The sequence below is a fragment of the Mirounga angustirostris genome, unplaced genomic scaffold (assembly GCF_029215605.1).
Source record: "Mirounga angustirostris isolate CCGP_5_RB_7025 unplaced genomic scaffold, mMirAng1.0.hap1 SCAF_7, whole genome shotgun sequence".
NCBI classification, from domain to species: Eukaryota; Metazoa; Chordata; class Mammalia; order Carnivora; family Phocidae; genus Mirounga; species Mirounga angustirostris.
In genome coordinates, this window is record NW_026991715.1 from 12,536,919 (window position 1) to 12,564,194 (window position 27,276).

At 43.7% G+C, this 27,276-nt stretch overlaps 1 protein-coding gene and 1 long non-coding RNA gene across 6 annotated transcripts in view; one reads left to right on the top strand and one right to left on the bottom strand.

Moving 5' to 3' along the window:
* Positions 1 to 3,876: 3,876 nt before the first annotated feature.
* Positions 3,877 to 7,211, bottom strand: LOC135365336 (uncharacterized). Its single transcript, XR_010412957.1, has 2 exons — positions 7,091 to 7,211; positions 3,877 to 5,099 (listed from the first exon to the last, which is right to left on the bottom strand). It is a non-coding gene; the product is annotated as an uncharacterized LOC135365336 (long non-coding RNA).
* Positions 4,783 to 27,276, top strand: part of LVRN (laeverin) — an 88,290-nt gene continuing 65,796 nt past the window's right edge. For 4 of the 5 annotated variants that reach the window (XM_045891202.3, XM_064595802.1, XM_045891213.3 and 1 more), the window contains exons 1-3: positions 5,324 to 7,224; positions 23,937 to 24,079; positions 25,691 to 25,830. In XM_045891202.3, coding sequence (XP_045747158.1) covers positions 6,527 to 7,224; positions 23,937 to 24,079; positions 25,691 to 25,830 — 981 coding nt within the window. In that variant the 5' untranslated portion in view covers positions 5,324 to 6,526. Of the gene's footprint in view, positions 4,909 to 5,323; positions 7,225 to 23,936; positions 24,080 to 25,690; positions 25,831 to 27,276 lie in introns of those variants that run through there. The other variant, XM_064595801.1, reaches the window with a different exon arrangement.

Here is a 27,276-nt window from a genome sequence, read left to right on the forward strand (position 1 = left end):
ATATATAATGTCCTTTGTCTCTTGTAACATTTTTTATTTAAAGTCTATTTTGTCTGATATTAGTATAGGCAGTTCAGTTCTTTTTTGGTTACTATATGCATGGAACATCGTTTTCCCTTCTTTCACTTTGAACTTGTGTCTGGATCTAAAATGTGTCTCTTTGTAGACAAGAGATACCTAAGTCATGTTTTAAAAAGATCATTCTGCCAATCTCTGTCTTTTGGTTGCAGAGTTTAACTCATTTACATTGAAGTATTTACTGAAGGGGCACCTGGGTGGCTCAGTTGGTTAAGCATCTGCCTTTGGGCTCAGATTATGATCCCAGGGTCCTGGGATCAAGCCCCTCATCGGGCTCCCTGCTCAGTGGGGAGCCTGCTTCTCCCTCACCTGCTCCCCCTGCTTGTGTGCTCTCTCTCTGTCAAGTAAATAAATAAAATCTAAAAAAAAAAATAAAGTAATTACTATAAGGAGGGATTTAGTTCTGCCATTTTGCTATATGTTTTCTATATGCCTTATAATTTTTTCCATTTCCCCTATTACTGCCTTCTTTTGTGTTTACTTGATATTTGATTGAAACATTTTGATTACTTTCTCATTTCTTTATGTGTATAATCTAAACATTTTCTTTGTGTTTTCCGTGGTGATCACATTTAACGCTCTAAAGTTATATCAATCTAATTTGAATTTATACAAATTTAACTTCAATAACACACAAAGACTCTGTGCCCATACAGCTTGATCCTCCCTCTTCCTGTTACTGATGTCACAGATTACATCTTTATACATTGTGTGTTCAATAATGTAAATCAATATTTGTTTTTATGCATTTGTCTTTTAAATCACATAGAAAATAAAAAGTTGAGTTACAAACCAAAGTTACAATAATACTAGCTTTTATAATTGCCCATCTATTCACCTTTATCAGAGATCTTTATTTCTTCTTTGAGTTATTGCCTAGTGTCCTTTCATTTTAACCTGGACTCCTATCTCAAAAGGCAGATATAGTGGTTACAAACACCCTCAGCTTTTGTTTATCTGGGACTGTCTTCTTTCTTCCTCATTTTTGAAAAACAGTTTTGCTGGATATAGAATTATCAGCTAATAGGGTTTATTTGTTTGTTTCTTTTCAGCACTGAATAGATCAACCTTCTCATCTCCAAGGTTTCTGATGAGAAGTCAGCTTGTAGTCTTAGTGGAATCCCTTGTATGTGAAAAATCACATCTCTCTTGCTGCTTGTAAGAGTCTCTCTTTGTCGTTGGCTGTTGACAGTATGATTATAATGTGTCTTGGTATGGATATCTTTGAGTTTATCCTATGTGCAATTTGTTGAGCTTGTTAGATTTGTAGATTCATATCTTGCAAAAACTTGGGGGGATTTTGGATATTATTTCTTCAAGTAATCTCTCTGCCCCCTTCTCTTGCTCTTCTCCCTCTGGAACTTCCACAATCTGCACATTGGTCTGCTTGATGGTGTCCCATGGTTCTCTTAAGTCCTGTTCATTTTTCTTCATTCTTTTTTTCCTTATGTTACTCAGACAGAATAAACTCATTTAGCCTATCTTCAATTTCATTGATTATTTCTCCTTCCTGATAAAAAACTGCTGTCAAGCCCCTTTAGTGATTTTTAAATTTCAGTTAATGTACTTTCAGCTCCAGGATTTCTATTTGATTCTTTTTTTAGAACTTAATCTTTTTATTGATTTTTTTTTAATTTGATGAGATATTACTCCCATACTTTCCTTTAACTCTTTAGACATGTTTCCTTTTGTTCATTTAACATATTTAAAATAGCTGATTTAAAATCTTTGTCTAGTAAGCCCAATGTTTGAAAGTCCTCAGGGACATTTTCTATTGATGACTTTTCTCTGTGTATGGGCATACATTTCTGTTTCTTTGCACGTCTCATAATTTTTGTTTTTGGGAACATGACATTTTAAATAATGTGACAAGTCTAAGATCTCTTGCCCCTTCAGGGTTTGTTGTTGCTGATTGTTGTTGTCATTTGTTTGCTTAGAGACTTTTCTGAACTAATTCAGTAAAGTCTGTTTTTTGTTTTTGTTTTTATTTTGGTGGCCACTTATGTCTTCGTTCAGTTAGCTTAGTGGTCAGCTAATGGTTAGACAGAGATTCCCTTGGATACCTGAATCTCCCAGTTTTTGCCAAGGGGCTCTGTGTGGGTGTTGAGCTATCCCTTCAACATTCAACCAGGCAGTTGACAACTCTGTCTTGGGCTTGATACCAGCTTGAGCAATGTCTCAAGATAAGCTAGATGTGCTTAGGGCTTTCTTGGGTTTTTTTCCCCATGCAATGCAGCCTTAGTCCTATGCATAGCCCATAGAATGTATATGGCCTTTTAGATTTTCAGGAATATGTTGGAGCTTTTCAAAGCCCCCTATAGATATCTAATTCCAGAGCTTCTCCTTTTAAACTTTCTGATGAGCTTAATGTTTGCCTCAAATGTTTGCCCACCCCAGGCAGATGCAATATTAAACAATTGCCTGTTATTTTCAACCAGTCCTCCTGAGGAAAGGCTGTTCACCCAGGCTGAACTGTGAAATCAAGTCAAATAAAGAGAGTCTTGAGAGTCTTCCAGGGAATCAACCAGGTAGTTCAAACAATGACAATTCACTGAGAATGAGGCTTTAAAGGGACTTTATGCTCCTTCCAGTGGCTGCCAGGCTACTGGTTTGCACCATGATAGCAGGTTGTTGATTTTTTTTTTTTTTACGTTTTTATTTATTTATTTGATAGAGAGGGAGAGAGAGCACAAGCAGGGGGAGCTGCAGGCGAGGGAGAAGGAGAAGCAGGCTCCCCGTGGAGCAGGACATGGTTTAGGGCTCAATCCCAGGACCCCGGGATCATGACCTGAGCCAAAGGCAGTTGCTTAACCAACTGAGCCACTCAGGCGCCCCTAGGCTGTTGATTTTTAAGGCAACTGCAGAGCTGAGAAGGAGGAAGTGAGAATAAAGCAAGTTAAAATGTCATAAAGCTCAGGTTTTTTTTTTTTTAACTGAGATTTGGCTATTATTTTTTTTGAACAAAGACTCCCTGGACTGCTCCAAGATTTTGGTTATTTTCCAGAGTTCTGACATAGTTAATTCCGACAATTTTTTCAGTGTTCATATTGCTTTCACGGAGGAGAGGATTTTCAGTGCTCCTTACTCTGCCTTACTTCTGGATATTTGATTTTTGACTCTTGATTATTTTATGATGTGCTGACTCAAGTCTGAAATTCTCCCTGGAGACCCTATAGGGTTAATTCCTTTACTGATAGTTGTCAACTAGATTTATGGGTCTGACAAACCTGTCTTGATTATTTAAGGGAGTTCTCTAAGAGCTTCTCCTTTGAGCTCCTTGAGCTCCTTCCTGTAAACAAGATTCTTCTCAGAGATGTTGGTGGTTTAGGCTGGTGACACAGCATGATCCCTATTTATGCAAATAAGGGCCTCGGGGAGTTGGCACAGGAGATGTCTCTCTGACCTCCAATACTTGCCTGTATTCTCTTTTTCTTGCTGCACCATATTCTTTGCCTTTAAATAAAAGCCTATATGAAGATACTCTGTGGAGTCTGGTGAATCCTTTCAAATAACCAAATCTTTGCAATGGTATATCCATACAATGCAGCTGTAGATAAGATTGTGAAAGATCTCTGTGAACTGATATGGAAAGATACACAGAATACACTATGAAATGAAAATGCAAGGAGCAGGAGTGTGTTTTAGTACACTATTTTTTACATAAGAAAGGGGAGAAATACAAGAGTATATAATTGTATTTGCTTGATTTGCATAAGGAAACACAGGATACACACACACAGACACAAAACTATTAAAAATTATTAACTATGAAAGCAGTGGAAGCCAGATATCTCAACATAAATTTCCATACAGTTTTTATTTTTGATCCTTATGAATATATCACCCATTCCAAAAAATTTAAATTTTCAAAGTAAATGAAGAAAAAAGAAAAGAAAATTAATCATATGGCCCAAGGGGAATAATAAAGTATTACAGAGGTTCATAGTAAGTACCAAGATATAAAGATGGAAGAATAATAGACATGCCAAAACATAAGCATAAACAACAAAAGTAAATAGGTACAAAGCCCAAGTCCCACTTGGGTATCATATAAAGCCTTAGATTATTGCTTTAGTTTAGGGTTCCTGAACAGCAGAAATGATGACATTCTGGGCAAGATACTTCTTTGTTGTAGGGGGCTGTCTTGTGCACTGTAGGATGTTTAGCAGTATTATCCTTGGCCTTTACTCACTAGATACCAGTAGTAACCCCCCCCACACACACACAATTGTGACAACCAAAAGTCTCCATACACTGGCAAATGTCCAGGGGAGAAGAGTCACCAAAAGCACCTCCAGTTGAGAATCACTGCTCTACCTGGTCTAAATAGTAAGTGGATTTTCTAAGCATCTCATTAAGAAATTAAAAAAAAAAATTTTTTTTTAGTTAATGTTTTCCTGGCAACTGATCTATTTCCCAGAACTAGTCTTTCACTGAAATGTCAAAAATTTCACGTAATAGTATTTTCCAGTTTTTTAGATTAACATAAGCATGATTCAGCAAGTGTATTATTAAGCAAATTTTGAGTGACTTAACAATTTATCAGAAATATTTTCCCTTTAAATCACATATTTAAATTGCTGAGTCATTTGGTGTCATTTTATTTGAATCTTTCTGTGCGGTAGCCAATTTCTACTTGTCTAATGATACCAGACAAATGGAATCAAACGCTTGTGTCTGCTTTTACACGTTTCGGTAGAGTTTCTTATATAAAATCGAGGGGAGGGACACCTCTAATATGAATTTGAAGTAACTCTGTTAGGGACTCCTTTTCTTTCTTTAACCTTTCCTTGGGAGTCTGGAATCCTTCAAGAAATCGGCCAGTTGGCGGTAAGGACGATAATGAATTCGCTCTGCATCTGTGAGAATCCTCATCTCACAATAACAACCTTGAAGCCCCTACTCGCTCAGGAGCTCATAGTGCTGGCAGCCTGACTTGCCGTGGGGGAAACAGAAGGAGCTTCTTCTCCCGCTGCTCTACCCAGGATCTTCTGGGAGTGATGCCGGTGGCCATAATTATTCTCAAACACGATCGTTCCATTTCCGAAAAAAAAAAAAAAAAAAAAAAAGCAAATCAAACCCGTGAGCCTGCAGGTTTATTTTTAATGTGATTAATTTCAGTTGGAGGAGCAGGGCAGGTCACACGTCCCAGGAGAATCACCTTGGTTTACCCTATCCTGGAACTCAGGTGGAAGGGTTTCCTCAGTGGATGGGACCTACCGTTCAAAGCAGGAAAGCCAAGACCTTTTCTGGGCGAGATGGAAAAACCCTCTTCCTTCTGAAGGTCTAAAGACGGGGTACGCTCAAGTAAGTCTTCGGCCAGCAAGGGAATCTCTAACCGCTCTCTCTTCCCCAGCGCCTCCTGCGTGCTTGCAACCCCATTCCCAATGCGCGCGAGTGCGTGCGAGCAGACTCGGAGCTCGGCTCACAGGCCGGGAACTCTCCCTGGAGCACCCGCTCAAGAGCAAGCAGATGCCCAGCATGCCAAAGATCCCACCGACTGGGGCACCGCCTGGGACTCCCGGCCCGGCCGTTTCTGAATGGAGGAATGGCTGGCCCCACGACTGTTGCGTGAAACGAACCGGTTTTGGAAGCAGAACATCCCCTTTCGCGGGGACGCCCCCTCTCCACGCCGGGGCCGCAGAGGAACTCTCCCTGCCTTTCTGTCGGCCACTCTCCTCCAGGCCCACTTCCCAAGCTCCGAAACGCGCCGGGACTCCTGACCTGGTTGCCATCGGTGGCACTCGCCTGCCTGGGCTGCGTGAGTCCCGAGCTGATTTGGGTGGCGAATTTAGGGCCCAACGATCTGGCTCGGGGAGTTAGTTCTGATGGCGCGGGTGTCCCCCCCGGGGGTAGTTTCAGAGCGCGTCTCCAGAAGCCCAGATCCTTAAGCCCCCTCACCCCACCCCGAGCACTCGCATCCCCGGGTAACGGCCAGCAGGTGTGCTATCCGCAGACCGTCCTGCAGTCAAGGAGCCGAGCGTGCCCCGCGCTCGTCTCTTTTCCGACGACACCTGAAAGCGCACCGGGGCGCACCCAACAAATCTCGTTAATCCAAACACCCTCGTCCGAGGCGTCCCAGGTTCGAGTTCGGCCCGACCGTCCCCTTCCCGCGTCGACGCTGGAAGCCTCATCTGCGCGGGCTTTCCCTTCGGACCCAAAGGGGCGCGCGCGGCGGTGCGCGGGACCCGCCTCTTCCCTGGGCTCTGGCGGGGCGGGGGTGGGTAGGCAGGGACCTGGATCTGATTAGCTGGGAGGGGGAAGCCGTGGTCCCCACCGCTCGCTCCTGTCTCCCAAGCTGGGGGAGGAGGAGGAGGAGGAGGTGCAGGAGGGCCGACCCAGAGAGCAAGAGCGGGGGTCCCATCACTGAGCACCCGGGTCAAGGCCGGAGCTGCCGCCGCCGCCGCCGCCTTCCGGCTCTCGAGTCGCCCGCGCCCCGCGCCCAGCCATGGGCCCCCCTTCCAGCTCCGGCTTCTACGTGAGCCGCGCGGTGGCCGTGCTGCTGGCCGGGCTGGCGGCCGCGCTCCTGCTCGCGCTGGCCGTGCTCGCCGCCCTGTACGGCCGCTGCGCGCGCGTCCCGCCGTCGGAACTTCTCCACCGCGGGGTCCCGGGCGCCGCGCCGTCCCGGCCGCGCACGCAGGAGGAGCCGCGGCCCACCGGGCACACGCGGCCCACCCGGGAGCCGGCGGGCACGGCCACCCCGGGCAGCGGGCGCCCCCCGGGACCCTGGGACCAGCTGCGCCTGCCGCCCTGGCTCGTGCCGCTGCACTACGAGCTGGAGCTGTGGCCCCGGCTGCGGCCGAACGAGTCCTGGGCTCCGACGTTGACCTTCACCGGCCGCGTGAACATCACGGTGCGCTGCACCGTGGCCACCGCGCGGCTGCTGCTGCACAGCCTCTTCCTGGAGTGTGAGAGCGCCGAGGTGCGGGGCCCTCTCTCCCCCGGCACCGGGGACCGCCCGGCGGGCCGCGTGCCGGTGGACGACGTGTGGGTCGCGTTCGACACGCAGTACCTGGTGCTGGAGCTCGGCGGCGCTCTGCAGCCCGGGGGCCGGTATGTGCTGCAGCTCAGCTTCTCCGGCCTGGTGTACCAGGATCTCAGGGAGGGGCTCTTCTTCAACGTCTACACCGACCAGGGCGAGCGCAGGTAAGGGCAGGCCGGCCCGGGTCCCCTCCGCCCCCGCGTCCCCCGGCCGCCTACCTGCGTCCAGGGGCGCGTGCCCCCAAAGCCCCCATCACTCGCGACGCTTTCTTGTAGAGCCCAAAGGCGAGCGCCCCCGGCCTCCCCTTCCCTTCAGAAACCCTGCTTGTTTGTTTCCTGAGATTAACAAACAGGGTTGCTGGAGTGGTGGGGGGTGGAGGGATGGGGGGCCTGGGTGATGGGCATTGGGGAGGGGATGTGCTATGGTGAGCGCTGTGAATTGTGTAAGACTGATGAATCAGAGACCCGTACTTCTGAAACAAATAATACATTATATGTTAAAAAAAAAAAAAAAAAAGATAGGAGGAAGGGGAAAATGAAGGGGGGGAATCGGAGGGGGAGACGAACCATGAGAGACGATGGACTCTGAGAAACAAACGGAGGGTTCTAGAGGGGAGGGGGGTGGGGGGATGGGTTAGCCTGGTGGTGGGTATTGAGGAGGGCACATTCTGCATGGAGCACTGGGTGTTGTGCACAAACAATGAATCATGGAACACTTCATCTAAAACTAATGATGTAATGTATGGGGATTAACATAACAACAAAAAAAGAAGATAGCAGAAGGGGAGGAATGAAGGGGGGGAATCGGAGGGGGAAACCAACCATGAGAGGCTATGGACTCTGAGAAACAAACTGAGGGTTCTAGAGGGGAGGGGGGTGGGGGGATGGATTAGCCTGGTGATGGGTATTAAAGAGGGCACGTTCTGCATGGAGCACTGGGTGTTATACGCAAACAATGTATCATGGAACACTACATCAGAAACTAATGATGCAATGTATGGTGACATAACATAATTAAATTAAAAAAAAACAAAACAAAAAGCAAAAAACCCCTGCTTGTAAATACAGGCTAGCAGACCGAGGCCCTCCCGCTGGCCAATTTTTAGCACCATCCCCGCCCATCCAGTTTGTTTGTGTCGTTGCCCTTTTAAGGTCGCTGCTACCCCCAGAAGCTTACCATTGTCTTCAGAGAGGCCCCCCCCCCCCTTTGCTCTAATCCAGGACGGCTTCACCACCGTGAGCAAATCTCTTGCTACTCAAAGTTTGGTCCGCGGACCGGCAGTAGATGTCAATCTGGGAGTTTGTTCGAAATTGCAAATTCCCCACCTTCGAACGAAGGATCAGGATGTGCGTTTTAAGAAGAACACCGGGTGGTTTCTGGGTATGAACGTTGGAGAAGCTTGGGGCTGTCGCACCCTTGTGCCCCGAGGTTCCCTCCCCGAGCGCGCTGTGCGCTGAGCTCCCTGCTCTCTTTCTTCCTCGTCCTCGGTCTGTAGCTGCTGCTCTTGCAACAAAGAGACTCACGTCGGTGCAATTCTCATATTTTTCTTTTTTTCCTTTTTGCTGAGGTTCTCCAAAACTGAAGGATCCCCTTTAATTCATCCCCTCCCATTCCCTGCCTGGGGACCGAGTCTCGTTTTGTGGATGAGCGGCAGCTTCCCTGACCCCTCCCAAGCTTTTGAAGGGCTCTGCCGAGTATGGGGGAGCCGGCGCTTTCGGGATTCCTTCCCTGGGAAGAAAATAATAATAATAATAATAACAACAACAATAATAGCGGTGACAAGAGACATCCCCTCTGGGTTTGCAAGCTCACGTAGCATGCATGTGTTCTCTTTACACTCATTTGGGATAACGCTTTCCACACGGAATGTTTCCAGCTCAAGAATTGCCTCTTTCCATGATCTGCGACCATGTTACTGACCTCAGGCGAGTGCCCCGGGAAATCGTGTATGTGGAAGATACCTAAAAGTTCTTTCTTCAAATGCTCACCCGCTGGTGGAGCATCTGCGGTTTACACAACTGCATGTACTTTGCCTTTTATTATTAGAAAAAATGTTCTCAGATGTTCTCCGAGGGAAAGGAACCTACTCAATTACCTCTTAAATCATCTCCGGCATTATTTTCAAAAACTTCTGGGCTTTGGAAGTAAGTTTAATAAGCTGCCTCAGTGGGTGTGTAATCTGTAGCTTTGTTTTTAAGGACTGTATGCTTGGGCTTTTTTTTTTTCTTTTTTTTTCTTTCTTTCAAAAATGCACCAAAGCTTGTAAAATAGCTTTGGAAATTTTCTCATTAGGATGATGTGTTACCAGACTTAAGGGCACAGGAAACCTTTTGCAATTACTGTGCGGGTGGTTCAGAGTGCAGGATTTTTCAGGGGGAAAAAAAGGACACTGCACGCACATCAGACAGTGTTTTCTGCCGTGAATTCAGTAAATCCTTTGCTAACCCATCTCTTCCTTCTTCTTAATGAGGCCGTGGCCTGGATAGACTGCCCTCGCAAATATGGGAAATGAAATTCCCTTTCCATTTTTCTATTGTGTTGCCAACTCCATTGGTAACTAGAAACCGTATTTTGAGAATGTTAAAATTCAAACAAGCAGACATCCTAATAAAGTCCCCCAGATGTTCAGAGACCAACTTAGAGTTCCAGACTTGTGGCATCTTAGAGGAGCTGTTACTTGGAAATTGCTCCTCTGCATCTCTGCTTTGGAAACCACAAAGGGAGGAAACCTCCAGGTGAGCTTGAAGCCAAGGTCACAGAGAAGTTGGACAACACGATGAGTGCGGTGAAGCCGATTTTGGAAGCCCACCAGGCCTGAGTTTGAGCTGTGCGACTTGAGTCAGGTTCTCCATGTCTCTGAGCTGGTTGCCTCATTCATGGAAGAGACCTAAGTGTCACCCTTTAGAGTGTTGTGAAAATTCCTGAGAAGGAGGACAGTATTTGGCACAGAACCTATGTGGTGGTCGCTGCTCCTATCAGCTCAGGGTGTGATGGTTAGGAGCAGCCTCTTACTATCGAAACATGGAAATGTGAGACTCCAAAGAAGATCCCCCTTGGGGAGCAACTGCCTACTGAGTGCACATTCTCCATGGGCTGTCTCCGATGCTGGCTGCCAACGGTTGGAAAGTGTTTACTTCTCTTCTTTGATGACCCCTTATCACAGTCTGGACAGGCTACAGCTTTTAAATAATCTTACTCAACACCAAGGCAAAAGAAAAAGAAAAGCATTCCAGAAAACCCAAAGAGCATCACTATCTCACACTTCTAAGGCTTAGGTTACCGATTTTCTAGCTTCAGAGGTTGCTGGGGATGCTTCCCGAATGTTCTCTGCCCTTCTCCACTTGGCAGGTGCCATCCCATTTCTGCCACAGAGGAGACATCTACTGGATGCCTTGGACGTGTGCGTCTGTATGTCAGTGTCTGCTTCTCTTGTTCCGTGTGTAGAAAGCTGAGAGCACAATCCAAATGTTAATGTTCCTGATGACAGTATTTCCCAGACTTCATTCTCTGGTGCATCACTCTTCTGGGTTTTGCCATATTCACATACCTCTGGCCGTATTTTTTTGGTAAAAAATATCACTCAACTTAAACAAAAATATTAAGTAGATTTATTAAAAAGCTACTCCATATCATATCATAGAACTTATAGTCATGGTGCTGTAGAGTCACGAATACGATGAAAAAATGATGTTTTTAAGTTCACCTGTTACGATTGTCCACTGAAGGCTCCGAAGGCTCTGAATCTGAGGGCTGCTCTCTTTGTTAAAAAGAGAAATTAGAATCCGGTGTTCAAGATAAATAACACCAAACTAAGATCTTCTCTTGACCTTACCAGAAAGATTCGTAAAATTTGAAAAAGACTGACTTTCTCATATGTGAGTCAGGTCTTATAATAGTGTGTCTGAGACCTACCCCAAATCCTTTTCCATCTATTCTTGGGGAAATCCTGAATTAGAGTAGTGGTTCATAAACCTTTGATGTATTTTAGAACCCCCAGAGGAGTTTATCAAACAGAGTCCTGGGGCACACCTTCAAAAATTCCAGATCAACACACTCATGTTCATAGTCATGATAGACACAAGGTGGAAGCAACACATGCTCATGGATGGATGAGTGGATAAATAAAATGTGGCTTATTATATACATGGGAATATTATTCAGCCTTAAAAAGGAAGGACGTTCTGGGGCACCTGGGTAGCTCAGTCAATTAAGTGACTGGCTCTTGATCTCAGCTCAGGTCTTAATCTCAGGGTTGTGAGTTCAAGCCCTATGTTGGGCTCCATGCTGGGCGTGGAGCCTACCTTATAAAAAAAAAAAAGGAAGGACGTTTTGACATATGCTACAACATAGATGAACTTTGAGGACATTGTATTTACTACCTGGAGTAGTTAAATTCAGAAATAGAAAGTAGAATGTTGGTTGCTAGGAGCAGGAAGTGGGAAGTTGATGTTAAATGGGGACATTTGGTTGTTTCCAGTTTTTGTCTATTACAAATAAAGCTTCCAGGAGCAATTGTGTATGAGTTTTTGGTTGAACATCAGTTTTCATTCTTCTGGAATAAATGCCCAGGAGTATAATTGGTGGGTCACATGGTTGTTTCTTGTTCAGTTTTTAAGAAACTGCTAACTTGTTTCTCAAAGTGTCTGTACCATTTTATATTCCCACCAACAATGTATGAATGATAGTTCTCCGCATCTTAGCCACCATTTGCTTTTACCACTGTTTTCTATTTTAGCTGTTATGATTCGCCTTTAGTGATAACTCATTGTGGTCTTAATTTGCATTTTTCTGTTCCATAGTCACACATGTTATCCATTGAACCGCTGGCCTGCACTTAATTTGCATTTTTCTAATGGCTAATGATGTTCAGCATATTCTTATGCTTGTTTGGCATCTGTATATCACCTTTGATGAAATGCCTCCTCATGTCTTTTGCCCATTTTCTAATTGAATTTTTTTTTTTTACTGTTGAGTCCTGAGAGTTCATTATATATGTTGGATCGGAGACTTTTGTGAGACATATGGTTTACAAATAGGTTCTCCTGGTTTGTAGCTTGTTTTTTTCATGCTCTTAGTAAGGTCTTTCAGGGGGCAAAAGTATTTAATTTTAATGAGGTCCAATTTGTCAATTTTTTATTTATTTTTGATTTTTTTCCAATTTATCAATTTTTAAAATAGGCCATGCTTTTGGTATCATGTCTAAGAATGCTTTCTTAGAAGGACTGTTGTAGAGCAGTTTTAGGTTTACAAAAAGTTAGAGGGTGGTACACACATTTCCCATTTAGCCCCTGTACCTGCACATGCATGGTGTCGCCCATTATCAACATCGCTCATCAGAATGATACATTTTTTTAACCAAAGATGAACTTCTGTTGACACACCATGATCACCCAAAGTCCATAGTTTACCCTATGGTTCACTCTTGGTGTTGTACATTCTATATTTTTGGACAAATGTTTAATGACATGTATCTATCATTATAATATCATACAGAGTATTTTAACTGACCTAAAAATCCTGTTATTTGCTGATTCATCCCTTGCCCCAATCATTGATCTTGTCTCCATGGTTTTGCCTTTTCTAGAATGTCTTATATTTGGAATCATGCTATAGGTATATAGCCCTTTCAGGTCTGGCTTCTTTAACTTGGTAATACGCATTTAAGATTCCTTCATATCATTTCATGTCTTGATAGTTCATTTCTTTTCATCACTGAATAATATCCCATTCTCTGGATTACCATACTTTATTTATCCATTGCCCTACTGAAAAACATCTTAGTTGCTTCCAAGTTTGACAATTATGAAACTGCTCTAAACTTTTTGTGCAGGTTCTTGTGTAGACATAAACTTTTAGCTTCTTTAGGTAAATATCAAAGAGCATAATTGCTGAGTCATATGGTAAGAATATGTTTTGTTTTGTAAGAAACCACAAAACTGACTTTCAAAGTGGCTGTACCATTTTGTATTCCCACCCACAATGTATGAGAGTTCCTGTTGCTCCACATCCTTACCAGCATTTGGTGTTGTCAGTGTTCTGTGGATTTTGGCCATTCTAACAGGTGTGCAGTTTTATCTCGTTTTAATTTGCATTTCTCTGATGACATATGTGGAGCCCTTTGTAATATGCTCATTTGCCATCTGTCTAATTTCTCTGGAGATTTGTCTGCTGAGGTTTTTTAATTGAGTTGTTTGTTTTCTTATTGCTGAGTTTTAAGAGTTCTTTGTATATTTTGGATAACTGTCCTCTATCAGATATGTCTTTTGCAAATATTTTCTCCCAGTCTGTGGCTTGTCTTTTCATTCTCTTTATACTGTTTGTTGCAGAGCAAAAGTTTTCAGTTTTAAAGAAGTCCACTTTATCAATTATTTCTGTCATGGGTCATGTCTTTGGTGTAGTATCTAAAAAGACCTCACCATACTCAAGGTCATTTAGGTTTTCTCCTATGTTATCTAGTAGGAGTTTTATATTTTTGAACTTTACATTTTAAAGTGACCCATTGTGAGTTACTTTGACCCATTATGAGTTAATTTTTGTGAAGGGTATAAGGTGTGTGTCTAGATTCAATTTTTTGCATGCGGATATATAGTAGTTGTTTGTTGAAGAAACTATCATTACTCCATTGCATTGCCTTTGTTCCTTTGTAAAGATCAGTTGGCTGTATTTGTATGGGTCTTTTTCTGGACTTTCTATTCTGTTCCATTGATCTATTGGTCTATTCTTTCACCAATATCACACTCTCTTGATTACCATAGCTTTATAGTAAGTTTTGAAGGTAGGTAGTGTCAATCTTCCAAGTTTGTTCTTCTCCTTCAGTATCGTGTTGGCTATTCTGGGTCTTTTGTCTTTCCATGTAAACTTTAGAATTGGTTTGTTGATATCCACAAACTTAACTTGCTGGGATTTTTTATTGGGATTGCATTGAATTACAGACCAAGTTGGGAAGAACTGATATCTTGATAATATGACTCTTATCAAGCCACCCAGGTGCCACAGCAATTGGATTTTGTATATTAGTCTTGTAGAGTGCAACCTTGCTATAATTGCTTATTAGTTCCAGGAGGTTTTTTTGGTCAATTCTTTTGGATTTTCTACATAGACAATCATGTCATCTGTGACTAAAGAGTGTTTTGTTTCTTTCTTCACAATCTATGCATCTTTTATTTACTTTTCTTGACTTATTGCATTAGTAAGGACTTTCAGCACCATGTTGAAGAGGAATGGTGGGAGGGGACATCCTTGCTTATACCTGACCTTAGTGGGAAAGCTTTCAGTTCTCACCATTAAGTATGAAGTTAGTGTAGATTTTTCATAGTCTTTATCAGAATGAGGAAGCTCCCCTCTATTCCTATTTTACTGAGAGTTTTTATCATGAATGAATATTGGATTTTTGGCAAATGCTTTTTTACATCTATTGATAAGATCATGTGATTTCTCTTAGTCTTTTGAGGTGATGAATTACATTAATTAATTTTCAAATGTTGAACCAGTTTTGTATACCTGAGAAAAGTCCCAGTTGCTTGTGCTGTACAATTCTTTTTATACATTGTTAGATTTGATTTGCTAATATTATGTTGAGAAGTTTTGTATCTATGTTTAAGGGAGATATTGGTCAATAGTTTGTTTTTTGGTTTTTTTTTGTAATGTCTTTTTCTGGTTTTGGTTTGGGGGTAGTGCTGTCCTCATAGAATGTGTTAGGAATTATTTCTCTGCTTTTTTTTTTTTTGGCAGATTATGTCTTTTAAGGAATTGGTCCATTTTATCTAGACTATCAAATGCGTGAGCATAGTGTAGTTCATAGTACTCCTTATTATCCTTTTAATGTCCATGGGATCTGTACTGATGACTCCTCTTTCATTTCTTATCTTAGTATTGATATAGTTGAATTAGTATTTATCATGCGTATTATTGTTTTCTATTTATTGCTATTGTTCTTTGTTCCTATTTCTGTCTTCTCCTTTTCTGCCTTTCTTCACTATGTTCTGCCAATCCATGAACATAGCTTAGTTAAATTGACAATTCCATAGATTTTCTACAAAAGTGATCATACTGTCTCAAATAAAGACAGTTTTACTTCTTTGTTACTTCAGGTGCCTTTTATTGCTTTTCCTTGCCTTACTTCCATGCCTAGAGCATCTATTACGATGTTGGATAAAAGTGGTTAAGTGCAGCTATCCTTGTTTTGTTCCTTATTTTAAGGTGAAAGCATTCAGTCTTGCACTGTTAATTATGATTTTTTTCCTTTAGTCTTTCTTCTTTTTCCTCTCCCTACTCTTCTTTTTTTTCTCCTCTTCCTCCCCCCTTCCTCCTCCTCCTCCCTGTTGTAGATTCCCTATATCAAATTGAGGAAGTTCCCTTCTGGTTTTTAATTTTCTGAGAATTTTTATCAGATTGGATGCCAGATTTTGCCAGATACTTTTTCTGCATCTATTGAGATGATCATATGGTTTTTCTTTTTCAGTCTGTTAATATGGTAAATTACATTGATTGATTTTCTAATGATAAATTAACATTGCATTTGAAAGATAAATCCCACTTGGTCTTGATGTATTATCCTTTTTATGTTTTGTTGCATTTGATTTACTAAAATTTTGTTTTTAATTTTTGCATCCATGTTCATGGATTTTCTTTTTCTTTGTCTTGTTTTGGTATCAGAGTAACACTGGCTTCAGATAATAAATTTTCTTCTTTAATTTTTTGGGAGGATTTATATGGAATTGGCATTAATTCTTCATTAAAGTCTTGGTTGATTTTCACTAATGAAGCCACATGGGCCTGGACTTTTTTTGTGGGATGGTTTTTAACTACAGATTAAATCTGTTTAATGAATAAAGGGCTATTTTGGTCGTCTGTTTCTTCATGAGCAAGCTTTAGGAGTTTGGGTCTTTCAAGGAATTTGTCCATTTAATCAAAGTTGTCAAATTTAAGTGTAGTTAGTGTTTTACAAAATATTCCTTTATTATTATTTTAATATCTGTGGAATCTGTAGTGATGTCACCTCTCTCATTCTTGACATTGGTCATTTGTGTCTTTTCTCTTTTGGGAACTTAAGCCCTGGTTCTGATATCTCTTGATTACCATAGCTTTATAGTAAGTCTTGAAGGCAGGTAGTTTCAATCTTCCAAGTTTGTTCTTCTCCTTCATTATTGTGTTGGCCTCTGCCACTTACTAATTGTCTAACCAATTGCCTATACTCCAGGGTCCTCAGCTTTTTGTAAGTTAAAAGGGTGGGGTCCTCCAAGGTCTCTTCCACTTCTGACAGACAGTAAGTTTGATAAATGTGCCTTGAGATTTATATACTTTATTAATTTTCTTGTAAAACCAATTTTTTGTTTCAATGATTTTCTCTATTGTTTTTCACTTTAATGCTTTATATATTATTCTTTATTATTTCCTTTCTTCTTCTTACTTTGGGCTTCCTTTTCTTTTTCTATTTTTTTATTTTATTTTATTTTATTTATTTGACAGAGAGAGAGATAGTGAGAGCAGGAACACGGCAGGGGGAGTGGGAGAAGGAGAAGCAGGCTTCCTGCCTGAGCAGGGAGCCCGATGTGGGGCTTGATCCCAGGACCCTGGGATCATGACCTGAGCCGAAGGCAGACTCTTAACAACTGAGCCACCCAGGCGCCCCTCTATTTTCTTTTTTTAAGATTTATTTATTTATTTTAGAGAGAGTGCTCAAAGGGGGAGGGCCAGAGGGAGAGGGAGGGAGACAATCCATAAGCAGACTCCTCGCTGAGCTCAGAGCACCATGCAGGGTTCAGTCTCACAACCCTGAGATCATGACCTGAACCAAAATCAAGAGTCAGATGCTCAACCGACTGAGCCATCCAGGTGCCCTTTTTCTTTTTCTGTTTTCTTCAGGTGGGTGCAAGGTAATCAATTTAAAGATCAATTTAAGGTATTTTTCTTCTCTACATAGGTGTTTAGTGGTATAGATTTTCCACTAACTACTGAATTAGTGGCATGCCACAAAAAATGTCATGTTGTTTTTAAAATTTTCGTCCAGTTCAACGTACTTTATAGCTTCCCTTTTGATTTCTTCTTTGACTCATGGGTTATTTACAACTGTGCTATTTAGTTTCCAAATATTTGGGCATTTTCTCATTTTTTATTGAGTGCCTGACATTTCAAAGTTTATGTTGCTGAATGCCACATTTTGTTATGTTGCTTTAATGAATGCTGTCTTTTTAAGATAGGCACATAAGTTATTTGGTGGCCTTCTCAATCCTTGTTTGATCTCCCATGGCTTGTGTTTAAGTCCTTTGAGAGTGGATCGAAAGCACCTTTACTCTAGGGCTACTTTAGCTCATTGCTCAGGCATTACCTTCCTGGTCTCTGTTGAAAAATCCACTTATTCTGGAGATTTCTGTCCTCTGGCTTGTGGGAATTTGAACAACTCCTAGCACTGTGTGAGCTCTAGGAATTGTTCAGTTTTCCCTTCCATGGTAGCTGTTCTTTCCCCCAACAGCATTTCTTTGCTTGACCTCCTAAAGTGCAGATTAATATTTGACCAAAGACTCAGCCCACGGATGGGGGATGGGGGGTGGGGGGGTAGATTCTATGCAGATTTCTGGATTTCTTTTTTTTTTTTTTTTTAAAGATTTTATTTATTTATTCATGAGAGAGAGAGGCAGAGGGAGAAGCAGGCTCCCAAGGAGCAGGGAGCCCGATGTGGGACTCGATCCCAGGACCCCGGGATCATGACCTGAGCCGAAGGCAGATGCTTAACCATCTGAGCCACCCAGGCGCCCAGATTTCTGGATTTCTGCCCTGCAGATTTTAGCTATCTAGATCTCTCCAGGCATCAGTCATAGTCTCCTCTATGAGACCACTGAATTCAGTTTCTGTTCTCTTTCTCTGTGCTGCAGTTGAGAAATTGCTTCCAGGTAGACAAGGTGATTGTAGAGTTCACCTCATAAGCTTCTCTTCTCTTGGGAATCACAGTCCTGTGCTTCTTGTTATCATGTCTGAAAACAGTTGTTCCATATATTTTATAGGAGTTTTTAGTTGTTTTCAACAGAGGGCTCATTCTAGCCTATGTTACTCCATCAGGGTGGAAAACAGAAGTCTGATCATCTCTAGATTTGGTAATGTTATTAACTATAAAGTTAATCCTCAGTCTTCTTCATGATATCTTAGTTTGCTTGTAGTTTTTATTATAGTATGTTCTACAAAGCACATAAAAGGACCCAGGAAAGAGAGCTGGGAAGGACCACAGGCTGGGGAGCTGGAGCCCTGGTTCTGATACTACCCCAACTACTTCCTTGTCTCCCCAGTTGTATAAATTCCCAGGGTACCAGCTTTCACATCTATAAATTAAGATGGTGGAACTCTCTAAGTTTTCTTCCATTTTTGAAATTCAATGAAAGAATGTATAATCCCATTCTTGTTCACAGTGTCCTTTAGGAATACGTCTTGCTTTTCTGATCATGCCATGTCCTTAATAAAACATAAGACAGAATAGGGAGGTATTCAGAGAAATGAGAATAGGATCATCAAGGGATGAGGGTGGGCTCACTAGTGTGACATGGCTGGAGAAAATTAGGATCTTTATTGGGGACAAATTAAGGGGAGAACCATACGATCAACACCAGTCAGTATGTGCAGGTGTAGAAAGAGTGAACAGAGAATTGAAAAAGACTTCCTTCAGTTGCTGTTTATGCTAGGAAATCTGGCATAGTCCTCAGGGTATGACACACAAGATAGAAAGTTGAGCAATATTAGGAAAGAATTTAGAAGTATCAAAACAAGCAGTGAACTCCAATGCCAAGTACATGATGTCGTTGGTGATGCAGAGAAAAGATCATTTCATTATCCTATAGAAGCATGTTGACCCCACATGCTTCATGTGGCTGAGCGGTCTTCTCTAGGGGATGGTTTTGCTCATCAAAGATTTAGATCTTGTATCTTTTGAAAACAAGTGTAACCAGCATATTGAAAAAGCACACCTCACAGTTCAGTAAAAATGCAACTGTGTTTCTCCCACTGTCCTTTTTACAATTTAGTCTCTGAGATCATCTTTCCTGCTCCTGCGTAAATACTCTAGCAGCCCATAATTTACTGCTCATTCTTTGGTGACAGATGATCTATGTCCACGAAGTCACAAACACTGTCCAGATGCAAAAATTAGAGAATCCAGTCCTGTGTCATACTAAAAGCCTTAACCTTAATTTACTGTGAAATCTCCCTTTCTCTCGCTCCATGCTCACTTCCCCGAGCTGGGGCGGGCTTCAGGGTAAGGGGCAGTGATGTTTCCATTTCTCCACCTCATGGTTCTAGTCGCCACCCCCCCCCACCTTCCATCTTGAGAGCTGCTCTTGCACCCCGACCAGGTCCCCTGGGACTGGGGAGACCGGGAGAGGTGACACGTAGGGCACTTCTTACCTGAGCCAGTTCTCTTGCCATTTGGTCTGACTCTGGCTTAGTACATACCCTTTCCCCTCAAGATGTCATTTCCTTTTTTTTTTTAAATTTTTTTTTATTATTATGTTATGTTAATCCCCATACATTACATCATTAGTTTTTGGTGTAGTGTTCCATGATTCATTGTTTGTGCATAACACCCAGTGCTCCATGCAGAACGTGCCCTCCTCAATACCCACCACCAGGCTAACCCATCCTCCCACCCCCCTCCCCTCTAGAACCCTCAGTTTGTCTCTCAGAGTCCATCGTCTCTCATGATTCGTCTCCCCCTCTGATTTCCCCCCCCTTCATTCTTCCCCTCCTGCTATCTTCTTCTTCTTCTTCTTCTTTTTTTAAACATATAATGTATTATTTGTTTCAGAGGTACAGATCTTCTCACTGTTTCTCTTTCTCCTATGATTTCCTTGCTCCTGCCGGCTGCTTTCTCTGTTTCTCTGTCCTGATGGTCATTAGTGACTCTTTCCTCAGCCCCACCCCCGGACATGCAGTAGTGTATCTCCGGCTTCCTGCAGGTGGCCCCGTGGACAGAACCCAAGTCGGTCCCGTACTGGCTCACTCCGTGACTCAGGGCCCACAGCTCTTCCAAGGAACACTCATGTATCCCTGACTGGGGCTGACGTGGGTCCTAAGACAGTAGCACTCTTCTTCTGGCTCTGCCTCCAAAGCTGTCAGTCTCCTGCCTTTCAGAGTCCTACCTGGTAGGAGTTAGATTCTGACCAGTGTCAATTTCGGCTTTCCCACCTGGAAGCTGGGTACCAGCCTCCAAGTCTCTCAGCCTCAGGAAACGCTCTGTGCTTTCTGTGGGATCTTCTCCCCTTCTGGCTCACCCTAGTTAGGGGTTCCCAGCACCCTGAGATCAAGAGGGCTTTGCTAAACTATGCCCCTCCCACGCTGAGAAATCTCTCCTCTCATCTCTTGTCTCCATTCCCTGACCTTCCTTCCCTCTATCTTTTTTTTAAAAAAGATTTTATTTATTTATTTATTTGAGAGAGAGAGTACAAAGGCAGAGGGGGAAGGGGCAGAGGGAGAGGGAGAAGCAGGCTCCCTGCTGAGCAGAGAGCCCGATGCAGGACTCGATCCCAGGACCCTGGGATCATGGCCTGAGCCGAAAGCAAATGCTTAACAGACTACCCAGGCACCCTCTTCCATATATCTCTGATGGACCTGAGAAGCCCAAGAGGGGCCCGTGGGTTCTCGAGGCCATCTCCTTCAAAAATCTTCATAACATGGTTTGGCACCTTTCTCTGGAATTGTACCTCTATTATGTCCTGTTGCCTGGTGGAAACTTCAGTTTTAAGATCCTGTTACACAAGTAATAAACAAACATGATTCATGGGCCAAGCCTTGAACCACAGACCAGTGGTGTAACGTCCATCTTTACTAAACATTTTGATTTCTGAGTGTGTCGTTGTGCAAAAACAACTCAGGGGGACCACTTTCAGGTCTTACTTAACCCTTGGCCAGTTATAATACTCAGCACTTGTGAGCTAGAGCTGTAGGCAGATGGTGTCCATACAATACTTGGGAATGAAATACCTTAGTGAGGGGATGTTTCTTACATGGCAGGAGATGGACCCCCAAGGACATCACGTGGTCTTGACCCCGAAGACCTCCTCCGGCACAGAAATGTGGCAAGTCCAGGATTGTCTGGCTGTACCAGAGGGCGGGAAAGTAGCTTTGAAATCCCGAGCCCCTACGAGACAAACTCTCCCAAATTAACTCCCTCCCCAGCTGACCGCTCTCAACCCAGACTTCCCAGGCACTGTAATAGCATGTTTCAGTGAGCTTTGAGGGCAGGGGAGGGTGGATGGTTCTTTTTTCCGAGGTCAGGATATCCTTACAGGGTTGCTTGAGTCCAAAGCAGAGACAGCAGGGAACAAGTACCATCCTTCAGTTCCCAGATGTGGCATAACCAGGTCGTGTATGCTGCTGGCAGGTCCTGACCTGGGTAGATAAGCCTGAGAGCCAGCAAGGCTGTGTGTTGTAGGGATCTTTCCCGTTTTGTTTGTTTGTAAAAAACCAGGGAGGGAAATAGTTGAGCAAGATCCAAGAGTTTCTTTTATTTCACTTCTCCAGAGGCCCAAATCATGGAATGGGAAGGCACTTGCTGGGTATTTGGTTTGTTAAAGCGGTGACTCTCTGAGCGGGCATCTCTTAGCCTTTTTGAAAGCTGTGGCTCCCCCGCCCCCACTTTTTAAAATTTAAAATCAACAATTAACATATAATGTATTATTAGTTTCAGAGGTAGAGTAGCCCTTTTTGTTGAGCATACAACTTTCCCCCTTGCCTGAAGAGTCTGATTTTCTGTCCTTCTCACCTGGCAACTTCCTTGAGATTCATATGCTTTGTGAAATCGTGGCAGTGGAGAGAGGTTTACTCTCTTTTTATTTTATTTTAATTTATTTTATTTATTTGTCAGAGAGAGCGAGCACAAGCAGGGGGAGCAGTAGACAGAGGGAGAGGGGGAAGCAGACTCCCTGCTGAGCAGGGAGCCCGATGTGGGACTCGATCCCAGGACCCTGGGATCCTGACCTGAGCCGAAGGCAGACTCTTAACTGACTGAGCCACCCGGGTGCCCCTCGCTGCTCAATATTCTTTCCACTATATTGTCAACTGTTTGACTCTTCGCTCCTTCATCACCTGTCTTTTAAAGATAGCAACCAATACTACAAAACAAATACCTGGGGCAACAGACACTGTAAAAATACTTTGTATTCTTTTATCTATATTAGATCAAGCTGCCTTTATTTTGCAGTCCCTCCAAAGCTGAGAAAGTACTTATTCAATTGTTATGAACGCATGTTTTTGCCAAATATTATAAATGGTACTGAAGAGAAAACACGTGACCCCTACTTCTGGAAGTTTGATCTTCATTAGGAAGACAAATGTGGTTCGTATTCAGCTTGCGGTCAGCCGTGACCTCTGAGACCTGTCTAAATGCAGTTGTAATTGTCAATGTTCCAACCCTCCACCCCTACCCTGTAACTTATCCCTCCTTGAACTCTTTTACAGTTCATCTATATGGAGAACAATCTGGGAGATTGAAAGGAATATAGGAGAATTCGTAGGTGGTTTATTGATAAATTCAGTTGCTAATCAGGTAAAAGTTCAAACAGCAAGAAAAGGTTGATGGTGCCATTCCTTTCTGGGTGCGGAATCAGAGGCTCAGCAAGAACGTGTGGCAGGTTGTTCAGGCTTGCTCAGCTAGCACGAAATGGAGCAGAGTCTTGCAGCCAAAGTGGCTGAGGTCAGAGTTCACGGATGTCAGAGTTCACGGGCCGCCTTCCAGCCTGTGGAAGCAAGGGCAAAGTTAAGTGGGGCAGAACAGGCTTGTTGAAAATTACAGTTTTGTCACAGCAAGGTTATAAACACTTCAAGTTGGCTGACTTTGAGAGGTTTTTGAGCGTGTGGACTGTTGCGTGTGAATTTTCATGTGAGTGGGGGCCTTATCATGGTGGAGGTAGGTGGTGATAATGTAGGGGCCATACTCTCTCACACCCTGTTGAATTCCCTTGTTATTTATTTAAGAGCTGGGCCTGAAACAAGGGTAAATGCATCAGGGACAGTAAGTCTCAGGACTTTAGGGAAAAAAAAAAAAAAAGAATTAGCATCCACAATTGTTATCCCAAATCAGGGTCCCAGGTCACCAAGTCTTAATGAGACCACAGGTTTATTTGGGGAGAAAGTTGTTAGTGAGGACCCATCTCTTGTCAGATTTTGGCCGTGTTTACAGAGGATGAACCTGACAATCTCCTCGTTTGCCCAGGGCACTCTTGTCCCTAAAGTTTTCCCCATAAATCACCAGTGCACTGTGGGGTAATGCCACTCTTTGTATTTTTCCATGGAGATCGGGGAAGGAGCCGTAGGGATTTGACAAATCTACCCATATGTAAATGAAAGTAGTTTTTGTTTCTTTTTTTTCATTTGGCATGTACTTAGATCATTTACCCCCAGCGGGTGCAGAATGAAGCCTCTTCTAAGTTTTCAACCATGAAGAAGAGGGACCATGTGAGAAAAAGATAAAAATGTAGAAATTCTCCAGTAAACATTGCTTGCATTTCAATGGAGGATGAGAACAATAGTCCAGTCCCCAAAAAGTAATCCTAGTTTAAAAAAATAACTTGGTTCTCAAAAGCCTCATTGCGTATTTGCTATATTTGTCCCTATTTTGTTTGCAGAGGGTTTTAAAGGCATATGATGTAATGAGTAAATAGTATTTTGTGGTCAAAAATTAAATAGGTCTTTTGTATTTTAGGTCTTACAAGAATTCCAAGGTGTGGTGAGAACTAAACTGTGTGTGTTTTAACTGGAAGGGCAGTGAGGAAGATGAGGGGAAATACTCCAGCTCCTCCCTGAATATAATTATAAGCCATCATCCCTCCGTATTTTTTTTTTGTTTCCCCTACTTTGAAATAAAAATAAATAGATTTTTCCCAAAACTGTATTGCAGGGCCCTGTTAGCGTCTCAGATGGAACCCACATTTGCCAGGAGTGTGTTTCCTTGTTTTGATGAACCAGCTCTAAAGGCAACTTTTAATATTACAATTATTCATCACCCAAGCTATGTGGCCCTTTCCAACATGCCCAAACTAGGTAAGTAATATTTCCTGTCCTCATATATACGTGTATAGTAATGATACATATGTGTGTGTACAGACCTATATATGTGTATGCATGGATATTTAACTCTCTAATACCTTTGATATCAATAGCTTTTCGAGGCTATGTATCGGCAGTGTATTATAATTAGGGAGAGCAGTTACCTGGGGTCTGTATCAGCACCAGCATCTCGGAGATGGTAAATCCTGATTCTTTTTGCATTGGAAGCTGGGAACACCACGTTGTTCTTATTCCTTGGCAGCCTGTCTGCCCGTTAGTTTGGCCTTTAATATTGATCATTAGTGATAACAAGCTAGCAGACTTAGTCTGAATCTGGTGCCCAGATGTGTTTCATTTGGCTCACACGATTTTTTTTTCTTCTGATTGAACTTCAAAAAATCCAGAGATTTCTCATAAAAATCAAGATTTTTACTTCCTTGTAAACAGAAGATATAAGGACACGAAGCATGTAGCTCCTTCGTGACAGCAATAGTTAGAGCTCGTGAGAGGCTGTCCCCTGCAGAACGGGGGGCCCCCAGCCTGTTGTGGTCCCCACCACTCCCTGTTAATGTATGCCAGCCTGATTCACATCAGATACCCGGCCCTCAGCTTTAAAGACCCAGCCTGCCTCCACTGAAGACTTTGCCGAAACCGTACAATGGCCACATTGCCCTTCCTTGACCTCCTGGGGGCCTGGGAGGCTCTAGATGAAGTGTTGTGAGAGCTGGACTGGTCTAGGAAACAGTAGAAGTGGATGGAAAAGAGAAGAGGTGCGTCGTGGGCCTCACCTACGTGCCCATGGATTTGGCCCTCCGTCAATATTACTCAAGATACCGATTCAGAGCAAAGGTGCTGTCCCTAGATCTTCCTAATGTCGTTTCTTTGTTTGTATGTTTTTAATTGAAGTATAGCGGACATACAAGATTACATGAGTTTCAGAGGTACGTCATGGTGATTCGACAATTAGGTGACATTATGCACGGTTCACCATGATAAGTGTAGTCACTATCTTCTATGCTGTACATTGTATCCCTGTGGCATTGATCTTTTTTCAAAGATTATTTATTTTGAGAGAGAGAGTGCTAGCAGGGGGAGGGGCAGAGGGAGAGGGAGAATCTCAAGTAGACTTCACGCTGAGCATGGAGTCCGAAGCAGGGTTCGATCTTACGACCCTGAGATCATGACCTGAGTGGAAACCAAGACTCAGATGCTCAACTGACTGAGCCACCCAGGCACCCCTCCCCACTTTAGCTGTTAATCTCCTTCACCCATTTTGCCCACTGCCCCAGCCCCCTCTCCACTGGCAACCACCATTTTATTCTCTGTATTTATGAGTTTCCAGTTTTTTTGTTTCTTGGTTGGTTTGTTCATGTGTTTTGCCTTTTAAATTTCACACATCAGTGAAATCATATGGTATTTGTCTTTCTCGGGCTTATTTCACTTCATATGGTTTTGATGAGTTTGGGGTGGAGAAATCCAAACCGCTCGACTCTGGGGACTGGCTGGGAAGAAGTCACTGGGTGACACGCGCCTGGACACATGGTTTCAGAGGTGGCTGTTAGTGCTTTGGTTTACAGTGATTTGGACTGAAATCGATTTCTGTAGGTCAGTCTGCAAGGAGAGACACAAATGGAAGCACGTGGACAGTCACCACCTTTTCCACGACGCCCCACATGCCGACTTACTTAGTGGCCTTGGCCATATGTGACTATGCCCACGTGGACAGAACCGAAAGGGGCAAGGAGGTGAGTGAGGAAGACAGCCCAGGTGAGTGCCTTCGTGCTGGCTGTGGGTGGTTCATCCGTTCTTTCCGAATCCGGGGGTCATGCCTCTGTTTCCCATGTCACCTCCTGGTGGCCCCTCTGACTGTTTCTAGGCCCTCTTGAAACTCTTAGTGGGGGGAGGGGTGCCTGGGGGGCTCAGTCGTTAAGCATCTGCCTTCGGCTCGGATCATGATCCCAGGGTCCTGGGATCGAGCCCCGCATCGGGCTCCTTGCTCAGCGGGGAGCCTGCTTCTCCCTCTCCCATTCCAGTTTCCTCTGCTTGTACTCTCTCTCTCTGACAAATAAATAAAATCTTTTAAAAAAAGCAAAGAAAGAAACTCTAGTGTGGCTTTGCAGATGGGACGCCACAGTTCTCCTGCACTCACGCCTTGAAACTCAGGTTTGCCTGCTATTTAGTCCACAAGGTGATGCAGCCTTGAAGCGGGGGTGACAGTCAGGGTGTCCAGTGCCCCATATGGCCCTGGGCACCAGCTGGGAACAGCCACATGATGGAAACGGTGCCTGCAGGTGATGGATCAGGGCGGCGGGCTTGCTCAACTCTGAGAAACACAGCGCTCCCTCAGAGTTGGGTGAAGGAGGCGCTCTGTCCTAAAACACCTCCTTCTCACCCAGTCATACCCTCCTTCTATAGTCACCTTCTGGGCAAATATCCAGGTTCCCACCGCAGTCCTTTACCATCTGGCTCACACCCCACACTGGAGCGTGGAGGGAAGTAAGGCCGATTCCGCAGGCCGTGTTCTGTCTCACCACGTTGACCTCCCAGACCTGAGGCAGATCGGGCTCCCACAGAGGGTGGAGACTCTCTCCCCGGGCCCAGCATCTTCCAGGCTTGTACCATGGACTTGTGCAGATCAGGAGGCTGTGGAGGAGACAAGCCTCTCACCAGGGGCGACTCACTCCGAGCTACTCCTCTGCAGGCTGACGGAACAATACCATGTTCCACGCAGACCACAGCTCTCCTCCTCAGCTATTGGTTGCAGCCTGATTTCGCTTCCCGAAGAGTCACTGGTGGGGCCTTGAGATACACAGACGGAGCGCAGGCCAAGGGAACCATTCCTGACACCTCCTGAGAAATCTCCTCGGGCATGATGTGGAAGCGCATCATGGGGCTTCCCGTGGGGCCGGTGGCTCTTGGGGCTGCTCTTTCAGCAGAAAGTTTGAGAAAAAGGGGCCAGTCCATTTCTTGGTGAAAGATAGCCCTGAAAAGAAAACCAGCTGCCGTTGAAGCAAAGAGGGAACGGAACAGGCCTAAGAAAGGCCCATTCTTCGCCAGAAGATTGAAATTTGGGATGAGTTTATCAGTGGAATGCTGCTTTGGCTCCGGCTCAGCTCTCTACAAAGGGAAGGAGTCTGCCGTCTATCCTACAGGGGAACCAGAATGTACTCTTGGAAGAGTGTCCAGATTAT